Here is a 25,077-nt window from a genome sequence, read left to right as displayed (position 1 = left end):
TGTTCTGCAATAATATTGGCATGTTATGCAATTCATCCTCATAAATATGATATACAGAACGAAATAGCTCATGTATAAAACTGATATTCTCGTCAATGTGTCCGTCTGGCGGAGCAGATATAGATGCAATTAGATAGATAGACAGATAGATAGATAATTAGGGAGATGTATAGATAAATAGATAGATAGATGTATTAATTGTTCACTGGGGAAAGTTGTTTTCATAGTAAAATTTCTTCATCAGCTACGGAATCATGGTATTCATGCATATACCTTTTAGTTTTATTTTTGATAAAATAACGTATGACATGTCTCAACCATTCAGAAAGCTGCAATACATTACATTTGCACTGAACTATTTCCCATTTCCATGTAGATTATAATCGACATCTATAGCTTGTCAGATGCAATTAAATGGATGGAAATAAAATGCCCCATCACAATGCGTAATGACGCACAATAGCTGATCTTGCACTCTTAGAAGATGTGGCAAATGGAAGGATTCGGAGTGAACGCATCTTCAGACAGCAAGAAGACTTGCTGGCAAACGAGGACACACACTGGCGATGGAGCGCTAGACGCTTTTTTGCCTCGACTTTGATGTCCGACCATTTCTTTTTTATTTCGGCCACGGCCCGAGGTTGTGAGGCTACAGCATTTACGGCGTCTGCCACCTTTTCCCATTCAAGTGCCTTTTTGGCATTAGTAATGTCTACACTGTGCCCTCCAAAACAAGATTTCTCCTCTTTTCAACCTCGCCAACGATAATTTCTACTTCACATTGAGTGAAGTTACGTTTTTTTATTTCCTCTGTGTTTATGTGATTCATAACGCTTCTAAGCTTCATGAGGCCGTGTTTTGAAATCGTCATCACTATGTAAGTCGTTATTTAGGGTTTTTTTCCGCACAAAAACTTTTGTCGCCGATTCATAAAGTTATTTTAGAACCACTGTAGTGAGATGGACTTTGTAAGGACGTCTTTAGTACCTTTTAAGGGTCTTGAGAGTGAACCGTGCCATAGAGCCAATGGAGGCCTTTAAGAGCCATCAGATTTCAACTAAAATATCTTAATTTCTGTTCCGAAGATGAACGGAGGTCTGACGGGTGTCGAACGACATGAGGGTAAGTAATTAATGACAGAATTTTCATTTTTGGGTGAACTAACCCTTTAACGAGAACTGTGCTGCAGGTTGCCCGAAAACAGTCTAATTTAAACAGCATACCTGATGGGTTATATACATTCCAAAGGGGGAGAGATTATACAGCAGGGGAGGAGACACTCTAAGCAATACAATGCAAATGTTGTATAGGTAAAAAGGACACACCCTACATTCCTGTCTCATCAGCCGTAATTCAATCAGCATAACAATGTCATTCAAATGCATAGATGCTAATCCAATCACTCAAGCAGTATTGCTCTAAACTTGTCATGGTAAATAGTCGTGAAGTGCATAAAGACAAAAGATTTAGGCCCGGTTTCACAGACAGGGTTTAGACTAAGCCAGGATTAGGCCTTAGTTCAATTAGGACATTTAAGTAACTTTTATAAACGTGCCCAAGAAAAAAACATTACTAGTGTGCATCTTGAGACAAAACAATGCCACTGACATATTTTAAGATTTGTCAGTGCAAGATTCTTTCAGTTAAAATAGCTCAAACATGCATTTTAGTCTAGGATTAGCTTAAGCATTGTCTGTGAAACCGGGGGTTAATGTCTCAAACACTTACACGGCCTGACGTCCTCAAGTTTACTTTAAAATATAATGTTTTCTGTTTTCAGTTATATTCTATTACATTGGAACCTAGATATAACAATGTATACATTTGTAATCTTACAAACGCGAGAGTGAACCTCATTGGTTCTTGCGGAAGCTCAACCATGCTGCGTAACGCGAGAATGAACCTCATTGGTTCTCACATGTCAAAGCGAACATGCTTGAGCTTCTGTTTACCACAACAAATGTGAGTTGATGAATGTTTATGTGATTAAAAGCCTAAAGCCTAATCTTTTTTTCATATAAAGGGATCATGTCTCTTCAGAAATTTTGGACTAAACCACTCATATGGATTAGTTTTCAGTTTTTGAAGTGTCAGTTGTGTAGCAGATTTCATAAAAAAAATCTTAATTTGTGTTCTGAAGTTGAATGGGTTTGGAAAGACATGAGGATGAGCAATTGATGAAATAATCTTCATTTTTGGGTGAACTATCCCTTTAATGTTCTCATTGCCGGATTATATTTGAGTATTTATCTTCTAGTGAAGTTCACAAGGCTCCTGTGTTTCTCCAGAGCGATTCTATGGAGGTCCGTAAGCCGGTCCTGGAGCTGAAAGATGTGCCGCCACCTCCCCTCCACAGCTCCAGCCTGCAGGCGCATGCGTGCCACGGCCCGACGCAGCCGGGCGGCCTCAACGTAAGCGTGTGTTCCTGCTGTGAAGCGAGCGTCCGCCTGCAGCAGAGCTCTAGTGAGGCCAGCGGCGTCACCGGTGGAGGCTTTCCTCTGTATCTCTCTCGCTCACAGACACACACTCGCACTCCACCTCACCCCTCCACACTCACTCACGGTGGCCCTGGAGCGCCGCCGCAGACCCCTGGAGGCTTCGGGACGGCCTCTGCCGCGGCGAGCCACTGCCACGCGTCCTGCTGCGCTAGTCTGAGGCAGCTGCACGCCTGTTCCTCTCTGTGTAAACTCTGTCAATGTCGTAAGGTGCAGTCGCACCCTCTTTCACACGGTGACCCGTCATCACCCCCTCACCTCTGCTCTAACTCACTCCACCTCAGTGTCGAGCACACGCCGCTGTGTGTGAAGGGCGCTCACTGTTTGCAGGACTGCTGGAGAAAGGTTGGTGGATTGCACTCTCACCGTTGATCCGAGCACATCCTATATTCTAGAGAAGAATATAGGCGAGAAGGCGAGGCAGGAATGTGGTGAGCGGAACTCGTGTGGAGTCTGCGGTGAAGTCTGACATCAGTCTCTTCTGCTTTCAGAGTTTACATGTCGACTCGGAGAAGGTTTGGCCGAACATTCCTCCACCCGTCCCTGTGTGCAACGGCTGCGGCGTGACGGGGGTTTCGTCCGAAGGTCTGCTGGGTGTCCACCTCAACAAAACCCCACAGAAATATGGTCTGTACACACACCAAACACACATTGTTTTACTTGGTGCTAGTGATTAAGTTACAACCTAGTTTTGACGACACTAAGTTACAACATGCGATTTTATTTTTTGCGTTGCACCTAGGGATGGAACGATTACCGGTTTCATGATAAAATGTACTGACGGTTAGTAATATCGTTTAAAATGTAATTTTACAAAGAAAAATTTGAAAACAAATTTTGAAAATCCTGTCCAGCCAGTGTCAGTCTGGCACAGGCAACGCTGTTTTTTTGAATGAGAAGAGATAGCAGAAGGCAGTGAGGGGACCAAAAAAGGACCAAATCTGAGATGTAGTCATTTTTGGCTTTTACAAAAGTCCTGAGGGAAACTTAGGGCGCTTTCACACCTACCTTGTTTGGTCCGGATTTTCTGACTTTTCAGTTTGATCCTAATCAAAATTACAGATGTGAAACCTCCCCGTACCACGGTCTGGACCAAACAGACGAAATTTGGTCAGACGAAAAGGGGTAGTCAAAAGTTTGGTTCGTTTCTAGTGTGAAAGTACTTTCTGTATGGTTCGTACTTTCAGACCATTTACAGGAAGTTCCTGTTTATTTTTAATATTATAATGTTATTTTTAAATTTCTTCTAGACTACATTGATTATGAAAAGTGAAAAGATGCGCAATCTGTCAGAAGACCGAAGGTCAAATAATTTAGAAAGAAATTTTGTATGATTTTGCTTAGAAAGCCTTTCTTTAAAGGGAATTTCGTTTGTATAAATTGTATCTTAATTTTAATCAACGTTTAATCAGATAATTGCCTGAATTTAATAAATAAGAAGCAAATAGTCTATAGCAGATAACAATCGCGGGAGCGATCACATGCTCTGCATGTACTGGAGCGCGTCTCAAATAAACCGAAACTCAGCAGCTACTTCCTCACAGACAAGAGAAATATGTGTATATAAAGCTTGAAATGTCCACTTTTAAACGTAACGAAAAGAAAATAGTCAAGCAATGCGCACTGTTCAATAGTGGCAACGATATACGTCCGTTCATTCATTCTTGTCAAAGACGCTGATGTCAGACGCACGTCCGTTTACAAACCAATCAATGTCCAGATGCAGCCCACATAGATGATGATGATGATGAGAGGACGCAAGTGTGTCATGTAAAGTTCTTTAGTCCGCTCGCATAATTGCAATGTGAAACCAAACCAAAACTAACCGAATGTATCAAAACATGACCTTCGGTTCGGACCTTGGTGCGGACTTTCAGGTGTGAAAACGCCCTTAATCGTGATGGTCCCCCTGTCTGCAAGAAGAAAGTCGCTGTAATAGGGGAAACGCTTCAAATCTTGCAAGACAAGTGGACTTTGACCCCAATACTAAAACTACGTCTGGGAAATAATAACGTGAAGCTTGAGCCAAAGACGAATTAACACGTTCAGACAAGACTAGGGTGACATTTAAGGGACACTTATTACACAGATTTTCTTTACCACATAAATAATTACGGGGACATATTGAACTGAGATTAATGTTTTAGGGTGCGTTTACACTTGTAGTTCGTTTGGTCCGGACCAAAAAATAAAACATCTAGTCCTGGTCCGCTTAGGGTTCACACTGGCATTTTTAACAGCAAACTTAAAGTTACCGAACCAAAGGCATAGGAATACGGTCACAATCTGATTGGTTGGCTTTTATGACGTATATTTTGCGACGGAGCTGCTTACCGAACATTCAAAACAATGCTGTGTGCTGGATTTAACGCAATCATTTTATGCGTGTAAATATGGTTTTATTTTTACCAGCTGAGAACTCAAGGAGAGCTCATAAAATGTTCAAAACAGCACCAAAACAGATAAATTGATGAGACACTTTACCCGCCTCATTGCTCCACGTTTTCCCTCTACTCATTTTGGATACACCAATCTTTCCGCGTCGTCAAATCAGCTGACTTGTAGCGTCTCATCTTGTGACATCACGTCCTGTTTTTGGTTCGTTTATATGTCTTTGTCCATGTTGCGTTGATATACCAATGGAACCGCTCCAGAGTTCATTTGGAACATGTCTTCCCTTCTTTTTAGCGTCTCTGTCCGCTTGTTTGGTGCGCACCAGGGTTCGGATGGCAGCGTTCACATTAGGGATGTTAACGATGACTGTTTGACCGATGTTTGACCGTATCAACGTTAACCGATCAAAGTTGTCGGTAACAAAAAAAAGTGATCTCTAAATTAGGCTATTATAGACAGTGGACTAAACGCTACTACAGTTAGCCATCTCATTCCAAAATCTTTTTGTGTGAAGTGAACAAATCCCTCACACAATTTTTCATAACTCGCCTATTTGTACTTAATAAACCAATAAAAATATTTGGCGTGAGGTCACAGCGTTTTGGGTTTGCGCGCTCACAAGGTTTGCAAAAAGTAAACAGGCTAAAACACTCAAGGTTATTGTATACAACATTCCGCATAAGATGGGCTTACATTTGGAAATATATTACATCTACATTTCAGTGGTAACACATAAGGTGTTGATCATCATCTTTCTTTATTATTGTTAGCACTACCTCGAACTAAAGCGGCGTCTCTTCGGAGCTGTCATTTTCTTAAATGAGCCGCGGCAATGTTTCAAATGAGCTTCAAACGCTAGACAAATGCCTTTATTTTCAACGCGATCACCTTGTACCCAAACCATTTTGAAACTAAGGAGCCATTTGTCCTCCGAATACAAACAAGCTCCTCGGCGGCGCGTTTGCGGGACACATGTTTCGCGCTGTAGGGGATTTAAAAAAAGTGACGTGAGTGGAAGGGAGGCGGCGGCGCCGGCGCCGGGACAGTGTGTATGAGCGGGAGGCAGAGCGGCAGAGAGATGCGACAGAGTTGCGAAATTGCAGGCGCGGCTCGCTGCTGTTATTTCAAATAGCGCAGCATATTTTAAACTAATCGGTTAACCGGTTTCAACCGGCTAATGAGGCTCGGTGGTCGGTCAAGAAAATGTTTAGTTTTCGCCATCCCTAGTTCACATATGTTCAAATGAACCGCACTAACCGAGCAATCGCACCAGGGTTCGTTTTAATCGAACTAAACATGACAAGTGTGAACGCACCCTAAAATACCTCTTTATAAATCCATTTTGTACAGTGTACAAAGCAATCGTCCAGATGATCACAAGGAGTTATAGTAATAATTATAGTAGTGTTAATAGTAAAGTCCTCTGATTTCAATTTAAATGCAATTAAAAACAGAGACGTGCGAGTCCGTTGTGATATGTGACTGTGTGCTCTTATAATGCGTTGCTATTGACAACGGTCATTATAAGGAAGGAAATGCCACAATACAATATTGCTTAATGCATTGAGCTGCTTGAATTTTTTTTTGCTTTTTTTTTTTTCTCTCTTCTCAAATATAAAACTTGTTGAAATGTTTTCAGTGTGTGTGCATCTGTTCTTTTTGAACACTTTCGTCTCATTTGAACAAAACCGTGATAATATTGATAATCGTGATAATTTGGGTCACTGTTATCGTGATATGAAATTTTCCTACCGTTTCATCCCTAGTTGCATTATTGAAGTTAGTTGAAACAACTCTGTGTAAACAATATTTTCAGAAGCCTCCATCCAGGAGTGATGGTTTGAATAAAATAGCACTCACTGATTTGCATCAATCTTACCCAACAGACTTGAATCCTTTATACATGGTTCTGCGGGGCTTAAAATGTCTTAATTCACTTTTACACAAATTAAGGTCTTAAATCAGAGCAGAAAGACCACTGAAAGACTGAAATGTTACATGCATTGCAAAAAAAAAATCATCTTCTCTATTGTTCTATTTTCCAATACAAATATCCTAACCTCTTTGATGCATTTACTTGAGATTCAAATGTAAAATAGTCTTGAAAAATTGAACAAAATGAATAAAGTATTGGATTTCTTTTGAAGTTTCAAAACTCTAAAGGGTTGCTAATACATTTTCTCCCTAGACATGTACAATTAGAAATTGCATTCCCTTCAATTTATTCCTAATATTTATTTTATTTGGGCTCAAAAAGGCCTTAGTCCTGTTAGATTTACACTCGCTTACGTTCTGAACAAATAGTACAACCGAATAAAGTACAGAGTTAGTTTCAAACTAGCTAGTAGTTACTAAGCCTCTAGGGCAGACTTTGTAGCGCAAACTTACAAATGGCTGGTGCAACCCTGGAGGAAGTGGACAAGTGTCACTCACTACATCTGTCTGCAGGTTCTTCAGAGGAAACTCTGCCCCCCATCGGGGTTTTCTGGGACATCGAGAACTGTGCGGTTCCCAGCGGACGCTCGGCTGCCACGGTGGTGCAGAGACTCAGAGAGCGCTTCTTTCAGGGACATCGCGAAGCCGAGTTCATCTGCGTGTGTGACATCAACAAAGAGAACAAAGCCGTCATCCAGGAGCTCAACAACTGCCAGGTGCGTTGTGCGAACATCACGGCTCATCCAGAGCTCTTCATTGCCATTAGATTGTTACATATGCATTTGTTTATTGATGGCTTGATTTCTTCATGCTCAGGTGACGGTGGCCCACATTAACGCTACAGCCAAAAATGCAGCCGATGACAAACTGCGTCAGAGCCTCCGGCGATTCGCAGACACGCACGCTGCACCCGCAACGGTCATCGTTGTTTCCTGTACGTGCCAACACACACACATCTGTTCAAAATTTCACATTCATGACAAATCAGATTGATTTCTTTAGATAAGTGCTTGATATAATAGAACACATACTATTATTCCTAGACGGCACAAGAACCAACGATAAATGTGGAAAAGTGTCAACTAGCCTGAACTGGCAGAAAACACATGGGTGAATGCTAGGGATTGTTCGATATGTGTTGTATATGTAATTGTTGTTTTAACGATGTGTGATCTGACAAAAAAACACTCCTCTAGAGTCTACGCATACACTGCTTGTAGTAGTTTAAAATGCAGGGTTTTTGCCCCATGTCTTGAATTGAGGGCAAAAAATGCCCCTGTATTTTGAATTTATTATATTTATATTGTATGATATAGTTAAACATTATCACATAAGCAAGATTGGTATTTTTCCTGAATATCAGCACAATTGCAAATGTATTGATTTTTATACAACAGCTCAACAAACAAGAAGTTGAGTAACAATTTACACACAATATTGCCTGTTTTTCTTCTTTTTCGCTTACTAAAATAGTTCCAATCCACTGCAAAACACGCAGCAGTGTTTTGTTACTGAATGAATCTTTTTATTTTTGGAACGACTCGAGTGAGTCCGTAACTGCTTTCATCCACCAATTTTAATGTGAATTTTGGTTTATTGCATTAATAAACACTGGCTGGAAAAACCAAGATGCAAATAAATCCTAAAAATATGCATAAAACATGCGCTCAATTGAGGCATATATAATTATTTTTTTTTTATCCAATATGAAGACATTAACGTAAACTACGTTGGAAACACATTTTACTGAGTAAATCCCTCAATGCACAATAATCCCATGTGTGACTTTGCCTCAGCAGATGCTGCATCTCAGATGAAACACCCGAGTCAAAGTCTGTCATCAGAATGATTTGGTTTCGTCTCACACGATTGCGTTCACAAACACCAGCATCCGAACGCAAGAGAACATGAAAACGCTTATTCTGTTTCGTCTGATGCTCTGAGATGCAACTCATTTATGATGGATGAAAAAAAGAGAAACGGTTTCTTCCCTGATTGCAGCAACTTCCATTTATTATAGATAATTTGGACCAATATCCCTGGAAGTGGTGATTTTGTTCTCTTGAACACAAGGGATGGAAATGCTGCTTTATTTGCGAATTTTGCGCACAAGTTATTGAATCGCTAGCTATGAATTCAATGACAAATTCATGAAGTCCTAAACTTGCCATGGTACCAGCAAAATGACACGCTCCGCTAAATATCGTCTAGTTCTCGTTATCGACAAAATTACAGAAAATCTTACCAATATTTGTAAAAAAATCAGACACCCCTCACTTCGCATGTGAACAGGCATTCACATAGAAGACACAGAGCAGCAAAATGGCCCATCTAATATGCATTAAAGAGTTTTGGACACAAGTTGTGGCTAGAGCTGCGTAATTCTGGATGAATTGAATCACAATTTTGTTTAAAATAGAGATTTTGAATGTACAACTGAACAAAATTATATTTAATTTACTAGTGGTTAAACGTAAATTGCTGCAGTCCATTTGAAAACGTTCATTTTTATAAAAAATATCAGTTTGAATGAACGATTCAATGACTCGCACATGCCTACACCTCAATGTGCATACTATCCATCCTAAATAGTATGTGAAATTAGTAATACTTAATACTATGTAGGGTGGATGGTATGCACATTGGGATGCAGGGAAATAATTTACTTGTTTCATTACTGGATGAATCAGAGTTTTTAAACGAAACTCTTGAATGAATGATTCAATTTTAAGTTTTGTCACCACCTACTGGCGTAACAATGTAATCGATACAAATGTTTATTTGAAGTGACAAGTTACTTTCAAAAGGTGATTTACTCCATTTTGATCAGTACCGTAGACATCAGTGTTTATTTCTGAACTATAAACTTTTATCCCAGTACTTCTGTTACCATTAATTATTGTAAGACAAATAATGAGAGGTCAGAACGCAGATCTGAATGTTTGCCGTGATCATACTTTCATTTAATAGACAGCCAAATCATTGTCATTCAGGAATAAGATTGTGTGGGTGTTTGAATCGAGACTCCGATCTTTAAACAATGAATCGTGCAGCTCTATAAGTGGCCGTCACATACAAAAGCGAATTTGAATTTCTGTCTGTCCTTTCCACAGCGGATGTGAACTTCGCCAGTGAGCTGAGTGACCTGAGGCATCGTCACGGTTTCCAGGTGATTCTGGTGCACAAGAGCCAGGCCTCGTCTGCTCTGCTGCAACACGCACACCTGCGCGTCCCTTTCGAGGAGTTCGTCTCGGACCTTCCGCCTGGGATGGTGGTCAAATCGCAGGTCAGCCGCCACACCTCACTTCTCTATATTCCTGACTGCATTGGGTTCTGCATTTGAGCACTGATTTGGCAGTGGCTGGCTGGCTGGTGTTTCTGTTTCGAGACAGACGCTGCATAGTCAGGCTGCTGTTGTAATCATGTGATCATAAAGCTGTTCAGTGTGTGTGACTCCATGCTCTGAGATTCGTAGAGTTAGTCCCGTTATTTAAAGCTCCCAGTGGCAGAAGCTGAACTCCAGCCTCATCTCAGATCTCCCAGAGTGCTGTTTGTGTGTCTGCTCCTCAGCCCAGTTTCAACCTTCTGTTTGTGCACCACCTTCCCACGCACCGTGATGCCAAAGCTGTGGCGAACCGGCTGCAGCGCCTCTCCAATAACTGTGGAGGGAAAGTGTTGGGTGTATCCGGCGGCTGCGCCGTGCTCCGGTTCGCCAGTGCCAATGCGGCCGAGCGCGCACGCAAACGCATGGAGAACGAAGACGTCCTAGGCCACCGCATCGTGGTGTCCTTCTCTCCCGATGGCCCGGAGGAGGAAGAGGAGCGCCGGCTGCCCGCCGCCTCCTCTTCGGTCTTCCTGCCCTTAGAGAAGCCACGCTCACCCCGTCGCCTGCGCCGGGCATCTCGGTCGTGCCAGGCTGGGAGCCACGCCCCCGAGCGCCCATATAGCCCCAGGAAAGCAGGCCACGCCTCCTCGTGCAGCCCTGTGATGAAACCCCTCCCCCAGGTCAGCTGTGTACCCGCCTCTGCCCGCCTCCTCCCCATCATCCTCCAATCGCACGCTTCCTCTTCTAATGCCATTCTCATTGTGCCTGTGTGCTGCCGCTTGACCCTGCTTGCGCTGCTCGTGTCCCGCTGACACTCTGTGACGTGTGGCTGTGCCCAGGGATGCTTTACGTGCCGCTGCTGAGACTCCATCTTCCTCTGTCTTCATCTGTCCTCCCCGTCACATTCCTGTCTTTCGCCTCATTGGGAATTGGCCGCGCGCTCGTATGTTGTGAAGTTATCGCTGTGTGTCTTTGTTTGTTTTCTGCAGGCTGTGTGCGTTGCAACCCGACCTGTGAGTGCCTCGCCTCAGAGTCACACCCTCCTGCCTGCAGTTGGAAAACCTGCGGAGCTGCCGCAGCAGCGCAGCCGGAGGTACCGAACACACTCACTTTCTTACATACCCTCATACGCACACACACACACACACACTCACTATCACGCACACCCTCATACTGAATTCTTAGCGATTTCTGTCTCTCCATTGAAAGTCTGTGAATATAAACAGAAGCTCAGCCATACTTGATTGACGAAACCTCATTGGTTCTTGCAGAAGCTCAAACGTGCCGCATTACATGAGAATGAACCTCGTTGGTTCTCATGCTTGAGCTTTAGTTTACCAAATTTGAATCCTGTGAACACTGTTCATTGATCAATGTTTATGTCAATAAAAGGGCAAATTAAATCGGTTCATCATATATGGCGTTTCAGAAGACTTGGATTAAACCAATCTCTTCATATGGATGTCTTTTACCATCTCTTTATGAGTTTTGGCTTTATAAACTTTCACCGGAGGGGCCGAAATTTCTCAATTTCATTAAAAATATCTGATTGATTGATATCTTTATTTCGAACATGAGAGAAGAATATTTAAAATAAAATACAATCATGTTAAAACATTTTAAAAGAAAAAGTAAAGAGGAAAAATAAAAAAGCAACAAAGTATCTTACTTTTCCTGTATAAACATGCTTCTGTCTCATGTGCGAAAAGGAGGCTCTATTTATGTTTCAAAGATTGAACCAGTCTTATGAGTTTGGAAAGATGATATTTGATTTTTTGTGTGTGTGTGTGTAGGCGAGACTCTCCTGGGCAGCCGTTTCAGGTCAGCACTCCTTCAGCATTCAGTAAACTAAGTTTACAGCGAAGCTTCAGTCCCATGATGCTCTCCCAGAGTTCATGGTCGTCACGGTAAGTGAATTGCATGATCATTAAAGGCTTCATAAAACTCTTGCGTTCTCGTCACGTGTTGGTTGGTCTCTGGTCTCTTCAGAAGTGGGTCCCCCTGCCTGTCGAACCGCTCGTCTCCGCTGAGCGCACCGTCCCCCAGCATCTGCACCGAAGGCCAGTCCGAGCCCTTCTCTGACGGAGCCGACGTCCAGGTCACTAATCTGGACTACAGAATGTCACGCAAGGACCTGCAGCAAATACTGCGAGACGCTTTTGCTAAACACGGCAGAGTGAGTCGCATCTCTCAGAAATTCAAAACCGGAGTGTGTTGAAAGCGTGCTTCATTATTGTGTGTGTGTGTGTGTGTGTAGGTGAAGAGCGTTGATCTGAGTCCTCATACTGACTATCAGCTGAAGGCGCGGGTACACATGAGTTCACTCCAGCAGGCCATCGGCGCCGTCAGTCTGCTGCATCGATATAAAATCGGCAGCAAGAGGATTCACGTGTCGCTCGTCACTGGAGCCAATAACAAATCTCTCACCTGCCTCAGGTAGGCATGTGACTATCAAATTTTCATATCACGATAATTGCTGAAGCTTTTATCATGGCATTGAATTTAAAGTTCAACAGGTTTAAAGGGGTCCTATTCTGCTTTTCATTTTCTTTTTTTTTCATGTTTATCTTTCTTTAGAGTGTTTCTGTTTGAGCATGAAAAAGCTCTGCAAAGTCCCTCCAGCGGGAGTTATTCTCTATATCAGTGTCACTGTTTCTGAACTCCCTGAAACGCCTCCATTGTAGTCTTGAGTTTTCTTCCGGGAACAAACACGTCACAATATTCCTCATTTAAATTATTTACGCAGAATAAAGGGGCGGGCCACTTGAGTTGGTTGGTTGGTTGTGTGTTGAAACTCGCGTTGTGGTAAGGGGTGGGACATTTCCCAAACACGCTCGAAACGCTTGACCAATCACAACAGTGCTCAAAAATAATGAACATTCAAGCATAACCTGTTCTAGTAGAGCCCAGAAACAACATCAAGGCTTTGTAAAAAGGTATAATAGGGACTCTTTACTTAACATTTTTCTTAAAACAAAAATAATTTAATTAAACAAGTGTTTCAAACAGATAAGTGAAAATATTGAATCAATATCTAGGACATGTTTAGTCCAGAATATGTAAAAATGTTTGAATAAACAAATGTAAAAACAATAAAAAAAAAAACCTTTTAAAGGGTAACTTCAGTGATTTGGCATTAGGCTTTGTATCAGTAGAAACCCGGTAGTATATTCACCCCCCCCCCCCCCATGTCCCTCTGAGACGAGAGAATTATGCATTTTATTTCTGGAAAAAATCCTCCGATGATGCAAATATCGTCATTAGCATCTGGCCAAAAAATGTTCTGATGATGCAAAAAGACTACATTCACTAGATGAAGCTGTTCCGCATGTTATCAACCCGATAGGGGAGAGATCTCACACAGAATGTAAGACATATAACGGAGCGCGGTGCAGAGTAAAGTGAGTGTTTCAACTTTTCAATGAATTCCTGTGATAGTTTAGCTTCCATATGCGATCTGAATACGTGCCAGACTGGCGCTTAACGTTATCTCAGCTCTGCTCAGCTCTTCGCTCTCGTGATGAATGAAATCTGACTCCTGCTGCGTCTGTGCCATGACTTTCGTTCGGCTCACTCACACTTTATTGAAAAGACACGTTCAGTTTTTAATTTTAGTGTTTATTCTCTAACTGAACGAAATGATTGTATTACTATGAAGATCAAAATGACGGTGTACGGAGTGGCCTCGTAGGGCAGCGAAGCAAGTGCATTCTGGGAGTTGTTGTCTTTCATCCACATGAGACAAATACATTTTCTGTCTTTTCTCAGTCTAGAAGGCACCAAATTCAAAAATAATTTCACATTTCTACTGCATAAATGACCCAGTTTAAATACAAAGCTTAATGCTAAATCACTGAAGTAACCCTTTAAGTATTTGGTGCTGTGGCAAACCGGCTGCATTGATGGCTGGCATTCTCAGGTTCACCAGTGCCAATGCAGCAGAGCGTGCCCGCAAACGCATGGAGAACGAAGACGTTCTTGTGAAAACCATAGCGAATACAGACATTTAAATGGTGTTTGAAACGTTTAAATATTGTTCAGAAACAAGTAGTGTCGCCTGCTTTGTTTAACGGGGTAACGGCTACATTTCTGCCGTTCTATTATCACCGTCTACTGTCAGAAATCTTTCACTCGCTCCATCATGCTTATCTGTTTTGGGGTTGCAATGTGTGCAAGCCTCTTTGACACAGTGTTGGAAGTTTTATCTGCTTAATGGAAAAGTGTTTTAAAAATGCATTAAAAATTTTAAGTGCCCACAATAACAATTCCGTGCATGTTCATTATCATGATGTATTGTACAGCCTTATATCGGCACATGTCTAGCCTCAGTGCTCACTGCTCAGTCTCTTCTTGTTGTGGATGTGATCTTGATTTCTCAGCTCTGAGATCATCAGCATCCTGCAGGACGCACCAGCCAACTGCCTGCCTCTCTACAAGTTCACCGAGACCTACGAGAGGAAGTGAGTGACGTGCACAGTCGGACACATTCCCGTGTGTTTGACTAGTGTCTTGATCGCCGTGTCTGTACTGCAGGTTTGGTCATAAGCTGGTGGTGAGTGACTTATACCGCTTGCCGGAGGTGGTGTGCGTGCGTGAACAGGGCAGCGGGCGGCTCGTGTGTCTGCTGTCCAGCACTCAGGCCCGGCAGAGTCCATTAGGATCCGCACACTCTCACGACAGCTCCAATACGGCCAGTCCGGTTCTGTTCGAGGAGCTGGAGTACCACGAGCCCGTCTGCAAACGGCACTGCACTCAGCAGGACTTCAGGTAAATGTGGACAGACGTGTACTCACGTATTCATCAAGTTTAAGCAGTGATGAACTTCACGGGTTCTCTTCTGGTTTCAGTGAATCTGACTTTGATCCGGATTCTTACATGATCCCGTTTGTTCTGGTGTCTCTGAAAGTTCTGGCTGCTCATGTCCACAGTTTACTGCAGACTCACGAGGGAACGGTACCGCTGCTCAGGTAACACACACTCTTGCTGTTATGTCATTGGTCTGTTGATCTCTATTGCATGCGTGACTGTTTCCTTTCTGTACAGCTTCCCAGAATGCTATGCAGCAGAGTTCAGTCCTTTAACTGTTGCAGAGGAGGGGAAGCTGGAGGGAAGTGTCCCGTTAGAGCACCTCATCACCTGCATCCCTGGAGTCACTATAGTAACGGCGCAGAATGGCTTCAAAATCATCAAGTGGATTCATAACAAACCCCCACCACCCAATGCAGGTGTGTATGTGTGAGAGAACCTGCATAAAAGCCAGTAGAACATTGGTGCTATGTTTGGTTTTTTATATGTATGCTGTATGGTTGGTTTTTAATTTTATTTTTAAAGCCTTAAAGAGTTACTTCAGCGATTTAGCATTAAGCTTTGTATCAGTAGAAACCGGGTAGTATATTCAAATGATCGTACTTTCCCCCCTCATGTCCCCCTGATGAGTGATTTATGTATTTATGTCTGGAAAAAAGCGTCATCTGAGGCTTTTTTGGCCAGCGGCCAAAGTTCTGCACGTTTTCAACCCGCCCATAGGGGTGGGATCTCACTCACAGAATTTAAGACATTTATAATAAACATTGACACTTGTTTTTTAAATGGAAGATTGCAATTTTGATTTGATTTTAAGAACCGCTAGTTGAGGCAATCCACCTACTGGTCAATTCTAATTAATTGCACAGTGCTCATGTCTTGTCATAGCATTAGTCACATGCTCCTCTGCAGCTAATGAAGTACATAAGTGAAAAAGCCCTTGTTTCTTTTTTCTCTGTGTTTGTGCTTAGATCCGTGGCTGCAGCGCAGTAAGAGTCCAGTTGGGAACCCACAGCTGATCCAGTTCAGCCGAGAGATGGTGGATCTCATGAAGAGCCAGCCGTCCTGTTTGATGCCCATCACAAAGTTCATTCCAGCGTATCACCACCATTTTGCCAAGCAGTGCCGTGTGTCTGACTACGGATACTCCAAACTGCTGGAGCTGCTGGAGGCTGTTCCTCATGTGCTGCAGGTCAGGATGCACCTGTGAACACAAGCTCAGATTTTCATTAAAACTGCTAGGAAATATGGAGAATGTCAAATTGTCAGCATGAAACTGAACTTGCGCTAGTCTTTTCTTCTTCGTTGTTCCAGAAGCGTTTCATTCAGATATAGGTAACAAGAACAAATGTAGGGCGGAGCTTGATTTTTGTCTGTGGGGAATTGATTGGATGGTTGTTTGCTATTGGGGGATCTCATGCGAGTGACTTGTCATCAGAGAAGAGCTGAATCAGAATAACTTTCCCTCCCTCCTGCAGCAAGATTACGAGACGCATGCATTTAAAACTAATGATGTGCACAGATAAATCCTTTAGAATAAGCACAGCAATATTCCATAAAGAAATTGTCCATTTCGATTTTAATGGTGTTTTTTTTTTTTTTTGTGTGTAGATCCTGGGTTTAGGCTCCAAGCGTTTGCTGACGTTGACTCATCGCGCTCAGATCAAACGCTTCACTCAAGACCTGCTGAAGCTGCTGAAGTTTCAGGCCAGTAAACAGGTGGTGATCAGGGACTTCGCGCAGGCATATCACTGGTGAGAATCTCAGTATATCCGTCTGTCTCTGCTTCTGAAGCGTTAGGTGTAACCTCTTCCTCCTGATCTGTGTGTGTGTCAGGTGTTTCTCCAGGAACTGGCAGGTGGTGGATTATGGGATGTGTGATCTGATGGACCTGTTGGCCGAGATTCCGGATACAACCATCACAGTCATTCAGCAGGACTGTGACACGCTCATCTCTGTTCCCAAAAGAGGTGAAAGCCACTGCACCATGGCTGAACCACTGGCTCAATCATGCAAGACTACAGTAGCTATGTTTCCAACGTTCCAAAGTTGCAAATTTAACTTGAGCACAAAATTGAAATATCGCATAAAAAGTTGGAGACTAAAACGCTGTTTCCATCCCTTATTTTCAAGAGAACAAAAGCGGCACTTCCTGGGAAAATGGCACAAATTATCGATAATAAAAATGGATGTTGCTGCAATCGGGGAAGAAACTGGCTCTTTTTTTCCCTCCGTCATAAATGAGTTGTGTCTTAGAGCAGCAGACGAAACACCATAAACTGTCATGTCAGAATTTCAGACGCATGACAAATGAAAACAAAATGCGTTATAAAATTGACGCAAAATATCAAACGTCTAATATCATCCGACCGGCTGGAATCACAATCTGAAGCTTAAAAAAAGTGTCCATCATACACTATGCAATTTTCTGTGAAATCTGTCAACTCACTGCTTTGGTCCAATGGGACTTCAGTGTGGGAGGGACTAGACGGCACAACAACACCAATGACTGTTTGCATGTGCACCAATAATGTGATTATTTCCACTAATCAGAGTGAGGAATTAATTGCTGTAAGATGTTTACATGACACTAGCAAACTATTATTCTGATATTTCTCTAAGAATTATTCACAAATGATGAACTCGCATAAAGTAGGTGTTACTGGACACTGTTTTAATGTAATTAAATGCATGTAACTGTAGTGGTGTCATCTGGTCTCTCTTCAGAACGTACGACAGAGGAAATGGAACGCACTCGGCAGTTTGGGAAGGAGGTTGTAGACCTTCTAAGACATCAGCCTCACTTCCGGATGCCCTTTAGCAAATTCATCCCCACGTATCACCACCACTTCGGACGCCAGTGCAAACTCTCCTACTACGGCTTCACCAAACTCATGGAGCTTTTTGAGGCCATTCCAGACGTTCTTCTGGTCGGTATACAGCCGCAGATGTGAAGGTGCCAGAACAGTCGGTGGGAGTCTTTGACGTGCTTTGTTTCTCTCTTTCTCTCAGGTGTTGGAGTGTGGCGAGGAGAGGCTGCTGGCACTGACGGAGGTGGAGCGTGTGAAAGCGTTAGCGGCTCAGCTGGTGAAGCTGCTTCGAGCCCAGAGAGATTCAGGACTTCCTATCAGTCAGCTGCTTGGCGAATACAGCAAGACATTTGGCTACAGTCTCCGTCTGCAGGACTATGACGCCAGCACACTGCCCGCCCTGCTCAACAAACTCTGCCATGTTGTGAAGGTATAATGGCAAGGCCTCTATATACTCACACAGAAGTTATTTGTGTAGAGATAAAAGTTGGAAAGAATTTTTTCAGCGTTATACTGTTAGTGAACATCCCGACAGCACCCACACTGATGAGAGCGACGTTTCGATGAGTATGTAAATGTGCTACACGCTTTCCTCTCCATAACAAAAAAATGCAACATAAATGACAGCGGTGAGAAAACGGCTGTTAAAGGGTAACTAAACCCCAGCTCAGCGCTTAACTCCACCCACTGGCAATATTTGAAAAATGCTGGAAAAGTGGGCAGAGTCTAGCGGAGACAGAGGGGATGAACTGAGGGCGGGACTGAGCGGAGGGTGTGCACCTGAGACCCGCAGTGACGGATTGATTGACAGCTGTCTGACTCGCGAGTCGCAAAGATGGAGAATGACTGGAGTGACGCCAGTAGCTTTGCAACAGAGCGGTCATTCTCCCTCACCTTCACCTGAAGTGGAGGAGGGTGAATTGTCTGTAGACACAGACCCGGAGCCTTATCAATGCGAGCCGCTGGCTCAAACTGTGTTAACTCACGATGCCGACAATGCTAGCGAAGCAGCAGCGCAAGAGAACTGACCTAATCTATAAACAGTCAAATCCTTACACTGAATGCCACTGATAGATCAGATACATGCGATTTTATTTTCATTCAAATTAACTGAATCGATAAGCAGCACAGGACCAAAAGTTCAAACCTAATAGCCTATTATAAACAGATTTCCTCAAATAAAAGTTAGACTTTATATGCCAGCACGTTACGGTATTGTTGGTCGTTACCACGGCAACCACTTGCGTGTCAGGGTTTGAAAGTGCGTCTCATGTATGAAAATGATCTTCTGTACACATGACTGGCAGCAATAATATCGCAAGAAAAGCCTGACGTGTGCTGACGACTGCATTATTTAACCGTATTTTCTTCATTACAATGTTAAAGCAAGTGTCAAGTCAGTTTCATTCATTATGTTTCTACTTCATGTAACATGAGAGTTCATACTGGAGTGAAGCCGTTCTCATCATGTGATTGGGGGAAACATTTCTGAGGGCGTGGTGAGCTCGTGCCAGGGGCGCGGATAGTGAGCAGTTGGAAGAACCGTCACACGTCACGATGACCTACAACTTCCAATAGGAAAATTCAACTGCAGTAGCCACCGTTCAACCTCAAGAGGGCAGCACTTGGATGGTTTTACACCATATATTATAGAATTAAAACACTTTATACCCAAATGTGAAAACATTTACTCGAATCAATGACCAGCATCAATAAAGCCCCAGTCTTGCAGGTCATTAATTAAAAGTTTAGTTAGTTTAGTTACCCTTTAAGAAAGCCTCTGAACATAGCGATGTGGGTCTGTTTGTAGCAGCTCTGCGATTCAGCCCCCCACTCCACTTTATACAATAAATTGCTTTAAAGCAGAAGCTTTACAGTATTCAACATAAATGGTAACAATGTCTCTCTCATATAGAATTACAATTTCAGTTTCTACTATAAAGCGGCTCGTCTCCAGTGTGTGTAAGTTTTTCCTCTAATCTGATTTCGACGGACTTGACATGGAAATCTTCTCCAAGACCAATTTACGCTACACCAACAGATGCCAACCAACGGACAATCACCGGACAGTATTTTACTTCCGACATTCCACAAGCTAAGAAACGCTCATTCAACATGTTCAATCAGCGAAAACTATCCGCACCAATCAACGTCATCAGTCAGACACTGACAGGGTAACACACTGATCTGACAAAACCTGATGAGGTGTCTGCGTCTGACGGTTATGTGTGAATTGCCCTTGGAGTTTCAGAGCCACATCCACCTATTACATCACAGTTTGAAGGCATTTACCAGCCAGAGAAAGCGTTTCCAGAAAGTTTGCTTTGGCAAGCTGTTTCGAACTCAAGAAACGTTCTTTTGTTTGTCCTGATTTTATTTTAAATGACAGCACACTCGTTCGTTCTGTTATCGATTGTAAATGAGCTGCTCTAAACCGGATGTCCTCTTGTAGAAGACGCAGCAGCACCGACTAACAGAGTTCTTGAAAATAATCTTTCTGTTTTTCTCTCTAGGTGGTAGATGCTCCTGAAGGGAAGGAGGTACAGCTTATTAACAGGAAGTCTCTGCGTGCCTTGACATCTCAGCTGCTGGCGCTGATGATGTCACTTCCTGAGGATCGTGATCACCTCGCAGTGGAAGAGCTGAGGAAGCAGTATGAACTCGCCTACTCCGCGCCGCTCAACCCCTGCGAGTACGGCTTCATCTCTCTCACCGAGCTCCTCAAGAGTCTGCCGTACCTGCTGCAGGTATGAGCGCCACTACGGCACGGGTCAAGAGCTTAAGGTTGCGTTAGGGCTGCACGATTATGACAAATAATTGTCATAATAATTGATTTATTCCCTTGAAATTGTAATTGCGTTTTTATTAATTACAATGATCACAGTTTACATTGATTGACGTTCTGAATAGCTTTTATACCATTTGTTTGAAGCAAACTGCCATATTTGATTTTTCAAAATGGCGGCTGCTTGTGTTTCTCATGCATTAGACCAGTCAGCAGGGGCGGACTTACCATTAGGCGACCGCCTGGGGCCCCCAAAAGCCAAGGGCCCCCTAAAATGCTTGTTATATACGAAACGCGTTCAGCGCGGATGCACAAGCGGTTGCTGTGGTGTTCATTACGCTCGCCTTCAAATTAATTCACACAGAGACATAAAACATGCGCGATTCATATTTAAATATTATTTTCGCCGTTTAATATTCACATACACTAGTAGTCCATATCGCGATTTGATTGAAATGTGCTGACTTGCATTGGATTTATTCATCCAAAATTTGACAAATTCCGTGTTAAACAGTAAATTCAATTTTTATGACTGGATTCCGCGAGTCTGCGTTTTCTGCATCACGGAAATCATAGGGACCTACACTTCACGAGCATTGTACCATTTCATTTGAGAGAAACTATCATCATAACACATACACACAGAAAAATGTCTTCAAGGCAAACCATCAAAATTAAAGTTTGGACAGTGTAGCGTAGCCTATGCCTTAATGTAATAATTTTAACAGTATAGGCTATAAACCTCTGTTGTGTAGAATCCAGAATGAAAAAAAAAAGGAATCTGGAATTTGGAAAAATTTTAACTAATTTCATAGGGCTGTACAAATGCACATAACATATGCATCTGAAGTTATAATTAAATACGGAGCAACAGTGCATATTATGTTTATCGTTTGAAATTGCACTCATTCATTTCTGTGAAGGACCCAAGTAGATGACGCATGCACAGTTACTTTCCACATAGACACACTTCATTTTTGGTTGAAATAATTCTTGTGTGTAAGTTCCTTCAGTCTAATTTAAACTTGTGGGGGTGGAGGGGTCGTGCAGCAGCAATAATCACAACAGTGAAAATAACCTCAAGGTTGTAAATGTGCAATTGTATAGGGCCCCATTCCTCTATTTTGCTTGGGGCCCCCAAATCACTAAATCCGCCCCTGCCAGTCAGCACACACTTGTGTGACTGGTAGTTCCTATTGTGCTGGGTTAGTCCCTTCTCTGAAGTACGTAATGCTCTAAACACACCTCTTAAGCACGCAGAATAATTGTGTAATTTTTTTTCTTGGAAGCGCGGCCTCGCGCGATTATTTAATCTTGGCATTCATAATCATGTTTAGAAATTTGATTGTGCAGCCCTAGTCTGCGTCCGAATTCACATACTTGCACTAGACCCTAAAAGTATGTACTCCTTTTGTGTAGATACATTTGAGTGTGTAGCAGAAGAGTAGGCTAGCTTTGGGACATACTACATCCCCATAATTACTTAAACATGCTTTCACCATTTAAACTGCCCTGTCAATCGTTTTGTCACAGTTGATATCCTCAACATTTAATTTCCTATGGTGTTGGATCGTGGGTCTTTCATGGATTGGGTTGCCATTAGAATGTGTGCACAGATCTGCAACCGGAAATAGACGAACATCTGGGATACTCATTTCAACATACCTTGATTTTGGACACACTAATCCTAATTTCTAATACAATTTAGGACGGATAGTTTTGCGACATTAGTCTGTGGTGATCCTGACGTGTGTATCTTTTTTTCTCCAGCTCTCTGACGATGAAGATGATGGTGATGCTGAGGAGCGTGTGAGTTTGACAAGACTCTACCAGTTTGCCCGCAGTGTCCGTGCCCTGCTGCACACTTATCATTATAACCAGATCTTCCTGTCTGAGTTCTGCGGCGCCTTCGGCAAATACACCGGCCGAGAGTTTCAGCCGCAGACTTACGGCTATAAGACGCTGGACGACCTGCTGGCTGCCATACCGCAGGTTCCTTAAATGCTCATTAATGTCTGTTTTGATGCAACATACTCAAATAAATGCCTCGAGATGAACCGATTCTCCTTTCTGTATCTTCAACAGGTTGTCTGGATTAAAGGTCACGGTCACAAAAAGATCATAGTCCTGAAGAACGATATGAGAGGTATCAGAATCCTTTATTTTCCCATTTCCCATGTTGGTAGATGCAGGATCTGAGTTTGACCTAAGTCCCTTTAAGACGAGTCATTTAACTTGGCAGCCATCTTTGAAATGCCTCAGGCATGCAAGGTGCAGCTCCTATCTCTTTGAATGGGGAAACATCAAATTTCCAAAACTGTTGGCCAAGCTTGCGATTCAATTTCACATTTGAAATCATTGTTGTCAGATTTTATTGGTGGCCTTATGATTTGAGCGTTTAGAAACAAAATCTGACACATTTTTTTATTTTTCAGCCTGGACAACATTGTCTGTTTCTATAGTAACCGGAGTAGGGCTGCCTCTAACAACTATTTTTATATCGATTAATCTATCGACTAATTTATCACAATTTAAAAAAAAAGTACTTAAAAACATTTAATTTAACTTGTTGGCCTTCAGTAGTGTACTATAAAAAATGTAAACAAGCCCTTGACAAAATGTAAAACTAAAAGAGTAAAAATTTAAAAAGGTACAAATTTGTAAACCAACATTAAAAAAAGCGAATATCAGCAAATACGTTTTATATAGAATAGTGTTGTCACAATACCAAAATTATGACTACGATACCAGACTAAAATACCTCAATACCGATCGATACCATGGCAAAAAAACTGTAAAAGTAATTGAATAATATGACAGAACTTACTATCGATTGTTTTAGGGTTAAAAAAAAAAAAACCCTAAAAACTCACTTGGCTGGCATGTTCCTCCCCTGCTTCACACAGAATATTAGGTCCGGCCCTTTAAGAGCTCATTCAACTCTGTATACGTTCACTAAAGACATATCCGACTCTCGCCAGGACGTGCATTTTCACATATGTTTTACCATTCATACCCAATAATCCGTGAAACTGGCGTCGCGATCTTCAGGTCAGAGTCCGGCCGCGCAGCTCTTTTCTGTTGCTTTCTTTTTCCTGAGCTGCACGTATATATTTGACTGTTCTGCTTCCATTGTTTAGTGAACGGTGGAAGCAGAGCTCACACACACGTCCTCACTCCTGCTTTCACACATCGACGTAAATTAACGTAGCTCTTATTAGAGTGCTGTCATTTTTAAAGTACCGGCACTAATACAATTTCATATCGTACCCAACTTACCCAGTCGACTAAATATTGATGTCGACTAATTAACAGTGTCGACGCAGTCGATTGTATCGACCAATTACGACAGGCCTAAACCGGAGCTTCTAACGACAAATGGAGTAACGCGATGACTTTACTAATCAGCGATTGGCCTCATTTATTTAGAAGGCAGAGTTTATTTGACATAAGTAATCGGAATTGCCTTAACGTTGTGCATTAAAATCATTTAAAACACCGGCTTCATCTCCCTCTTTATCTCTTTCTATAGCCCTGTTTGCACGGGATTAGTATTATCTGGGGACCTCGTGTGATTTAGAAATTACTCCCACCACATCTGAATTTTGCGTGGCGCATTCGCACGGGATAAGCAAGCCTGTGATTTTACTTGAATTTACTGACTATCTCCCGGATATGATGTCAAGACTTGTAAATGTTTTTTAGATATAGCTGTATGAAATTATAAACAGTCGTATCGATATCATTTTGATTGTTTTATAGTAATACAAATAATTTAGTTCAGTTGGAGAACAGACGCTACAATTAAAAGCTTAACTGAGCAATATAATAACAATATACGGCGGAAGATTCAGTTTCAAAGCTAAATGTAAAAGCGCCCATTTAAGTGAGTTTGTCATTGTACAATGTTTTTGTTTTTCATTAAGAATAATATTAAACACACCATTCAAGCAATTTACTCCCAAATTGCTCATTCTAAAGTGAAAATATAATCCGCGTGGCCGCACCAGAATTCACAACGGTGCACATTATGTGCAGCCTAGCGCCATTCTTCGTGAAAGATAAAGATAAAAATGCGCACCGGACACCACAACCTTGCAAAAATGATATATGATCCGCCTAATCCCGGCCAAATCACAGAGATGCCGATTCGCACGGGACTAATATTATTACAGGACCTCGTGTTCGGCGAAATATGGTAGGTTATTAGTGGGGGAATTTTTACTTTACAAATTACAGACATGGCCGATTCGCAAGGGATTAAGATCACAGACATTCTCTGCAATTATTACAAATCACCAGAGGTCCCCAGATAATACTAATCCCGTGCGAATAGGTCTTATGTCATCCCTATTACAGCCGTTTGGGATGGTGGGTGTTAAGTCAAGCTGAATGTGTGTATTTGTCTCTGTAGCTCGAGGCAGTCCTGTGCTCACTGCAGACGGGCCTCGTCCTGATGAAGAGCCCCGGGCCACCGACAGCCCCGCCAGCGGTAAAGCCCCCGATGAACACATGCGCCCGTTAACCTGC

At 42.4% G+C, this 25,077-nt stretch overlaps 1 protein-coding gene across 3 annotated transcripts in view; it reads left to right on the top strand.

Moving 5' to 3' along the window:
• marf1 (meiosis regulator and mRNA stability factor 1) overlaps window positions 1-25,077 on the top strand; it is a 31,457-nt gene that overhangs the window by 4,251 nt on the left and 2,129 nt on the right. The window contains exons 3-25 of one of the 3 annotated variants that reach the window (XM_079841753.1): window positions 2,289-2,411; window positions 2,987-3,122; window positions 7,338-7,540; window positions 7,641-7,758; window positions 9,938-10,110; window positions 10,395-10,829; window positions 11,139-11,242; window positions 11,943-12,056; window positions 12,139-12,325; window positions 12,407-12,585; window positions 14,529-14,609; window positions 14,683-14,916; window positions 14,997-15,116; window positions 15,193-15,374; window positions 15,924-16,144; window positions 16,564-16,706; window positions 16,789-16,922; window positions 17,680-17,882; window positions 17,965-18,192; window positions 20,276-20,509; window positions 22,318-22,539; window positions 22,633-22,693; window positions 24,962-25,039. In XM_079841753.1, coding sequence (XP_079697879.1) covers window positions 2,298-2,411; window positions 2,987-3,122; window positions 7,338-7,540; window positions 7,641-7,758; window positions 9,938-10,110; window positions 10,395-10,829; window positions 11,139-11,242; window positions 11,943-12,056; window positions 12,139-12,325; window positions 12,407-12,585; window positions 14,529-14,609; window positions 14,683-14,916; window positions 14,997-15,116; window positions 15,193-15,374; window positions 15,924-16,144; window positions 16,564-16,706; window positions 16,789-16,922; window positions 17,680-17,882; window positions 17,965-18,192; window positions 20,276-20,509; window positions 22,318-22,539; window positions 22,633-22,693; window positions 24,962-25,039 — 3,904 coding nt within the window. In that variant the 5' untranslated portion in view covers window positions 2,289-2,297. Of the gene's footprint in view, window positions 1-2,288; window positions 2,841-2,986; window positions 3,123-7,337; window positions 7,541-7,640; window positions 7,759-9,937; window positions 10,111-10,394; window positions 10,830-11,138; window positions 11,243-11,942; window positions 12,057-12,138; window positions 12,326-12,406; window positions 12,586-14,528; window positions 14,610-14,682; window positions 14,917-14,996; window positions 15,117-15,192; window positions 15,375-15,923; window positions 16,145-16,563; window positions 16,707-16,788; window positions 16,923-17,679; window positions 17,883-17,964; window positions 18,193-20,275; window positions 20,510-22,317; window positions 22,540-22,632; window positions 22,694-24,961; window positions 25,040-25,077 lie in introns of all 3 variants that reach the window. The other 2 variants (XM_079841752.1, XM_079841754.1) reach the window with 2 other exon arrangements.

Source organism: Gobio gobio, assembly GCF_949357685.1.
Source record: "Gobio gobio genome assembly, chromosome: 17".
NCBI classification, from domain to species: Eukaryota; Metazoa; Chordata; class Actinopteri; order Cypriniformes; family Gobionidae; genus Gobio; species Gobio gobio.
Note: the sequence above shows the minus strand (reverse complement) of the source record. Positions and strands in the feature narration are given on the sequence as shown.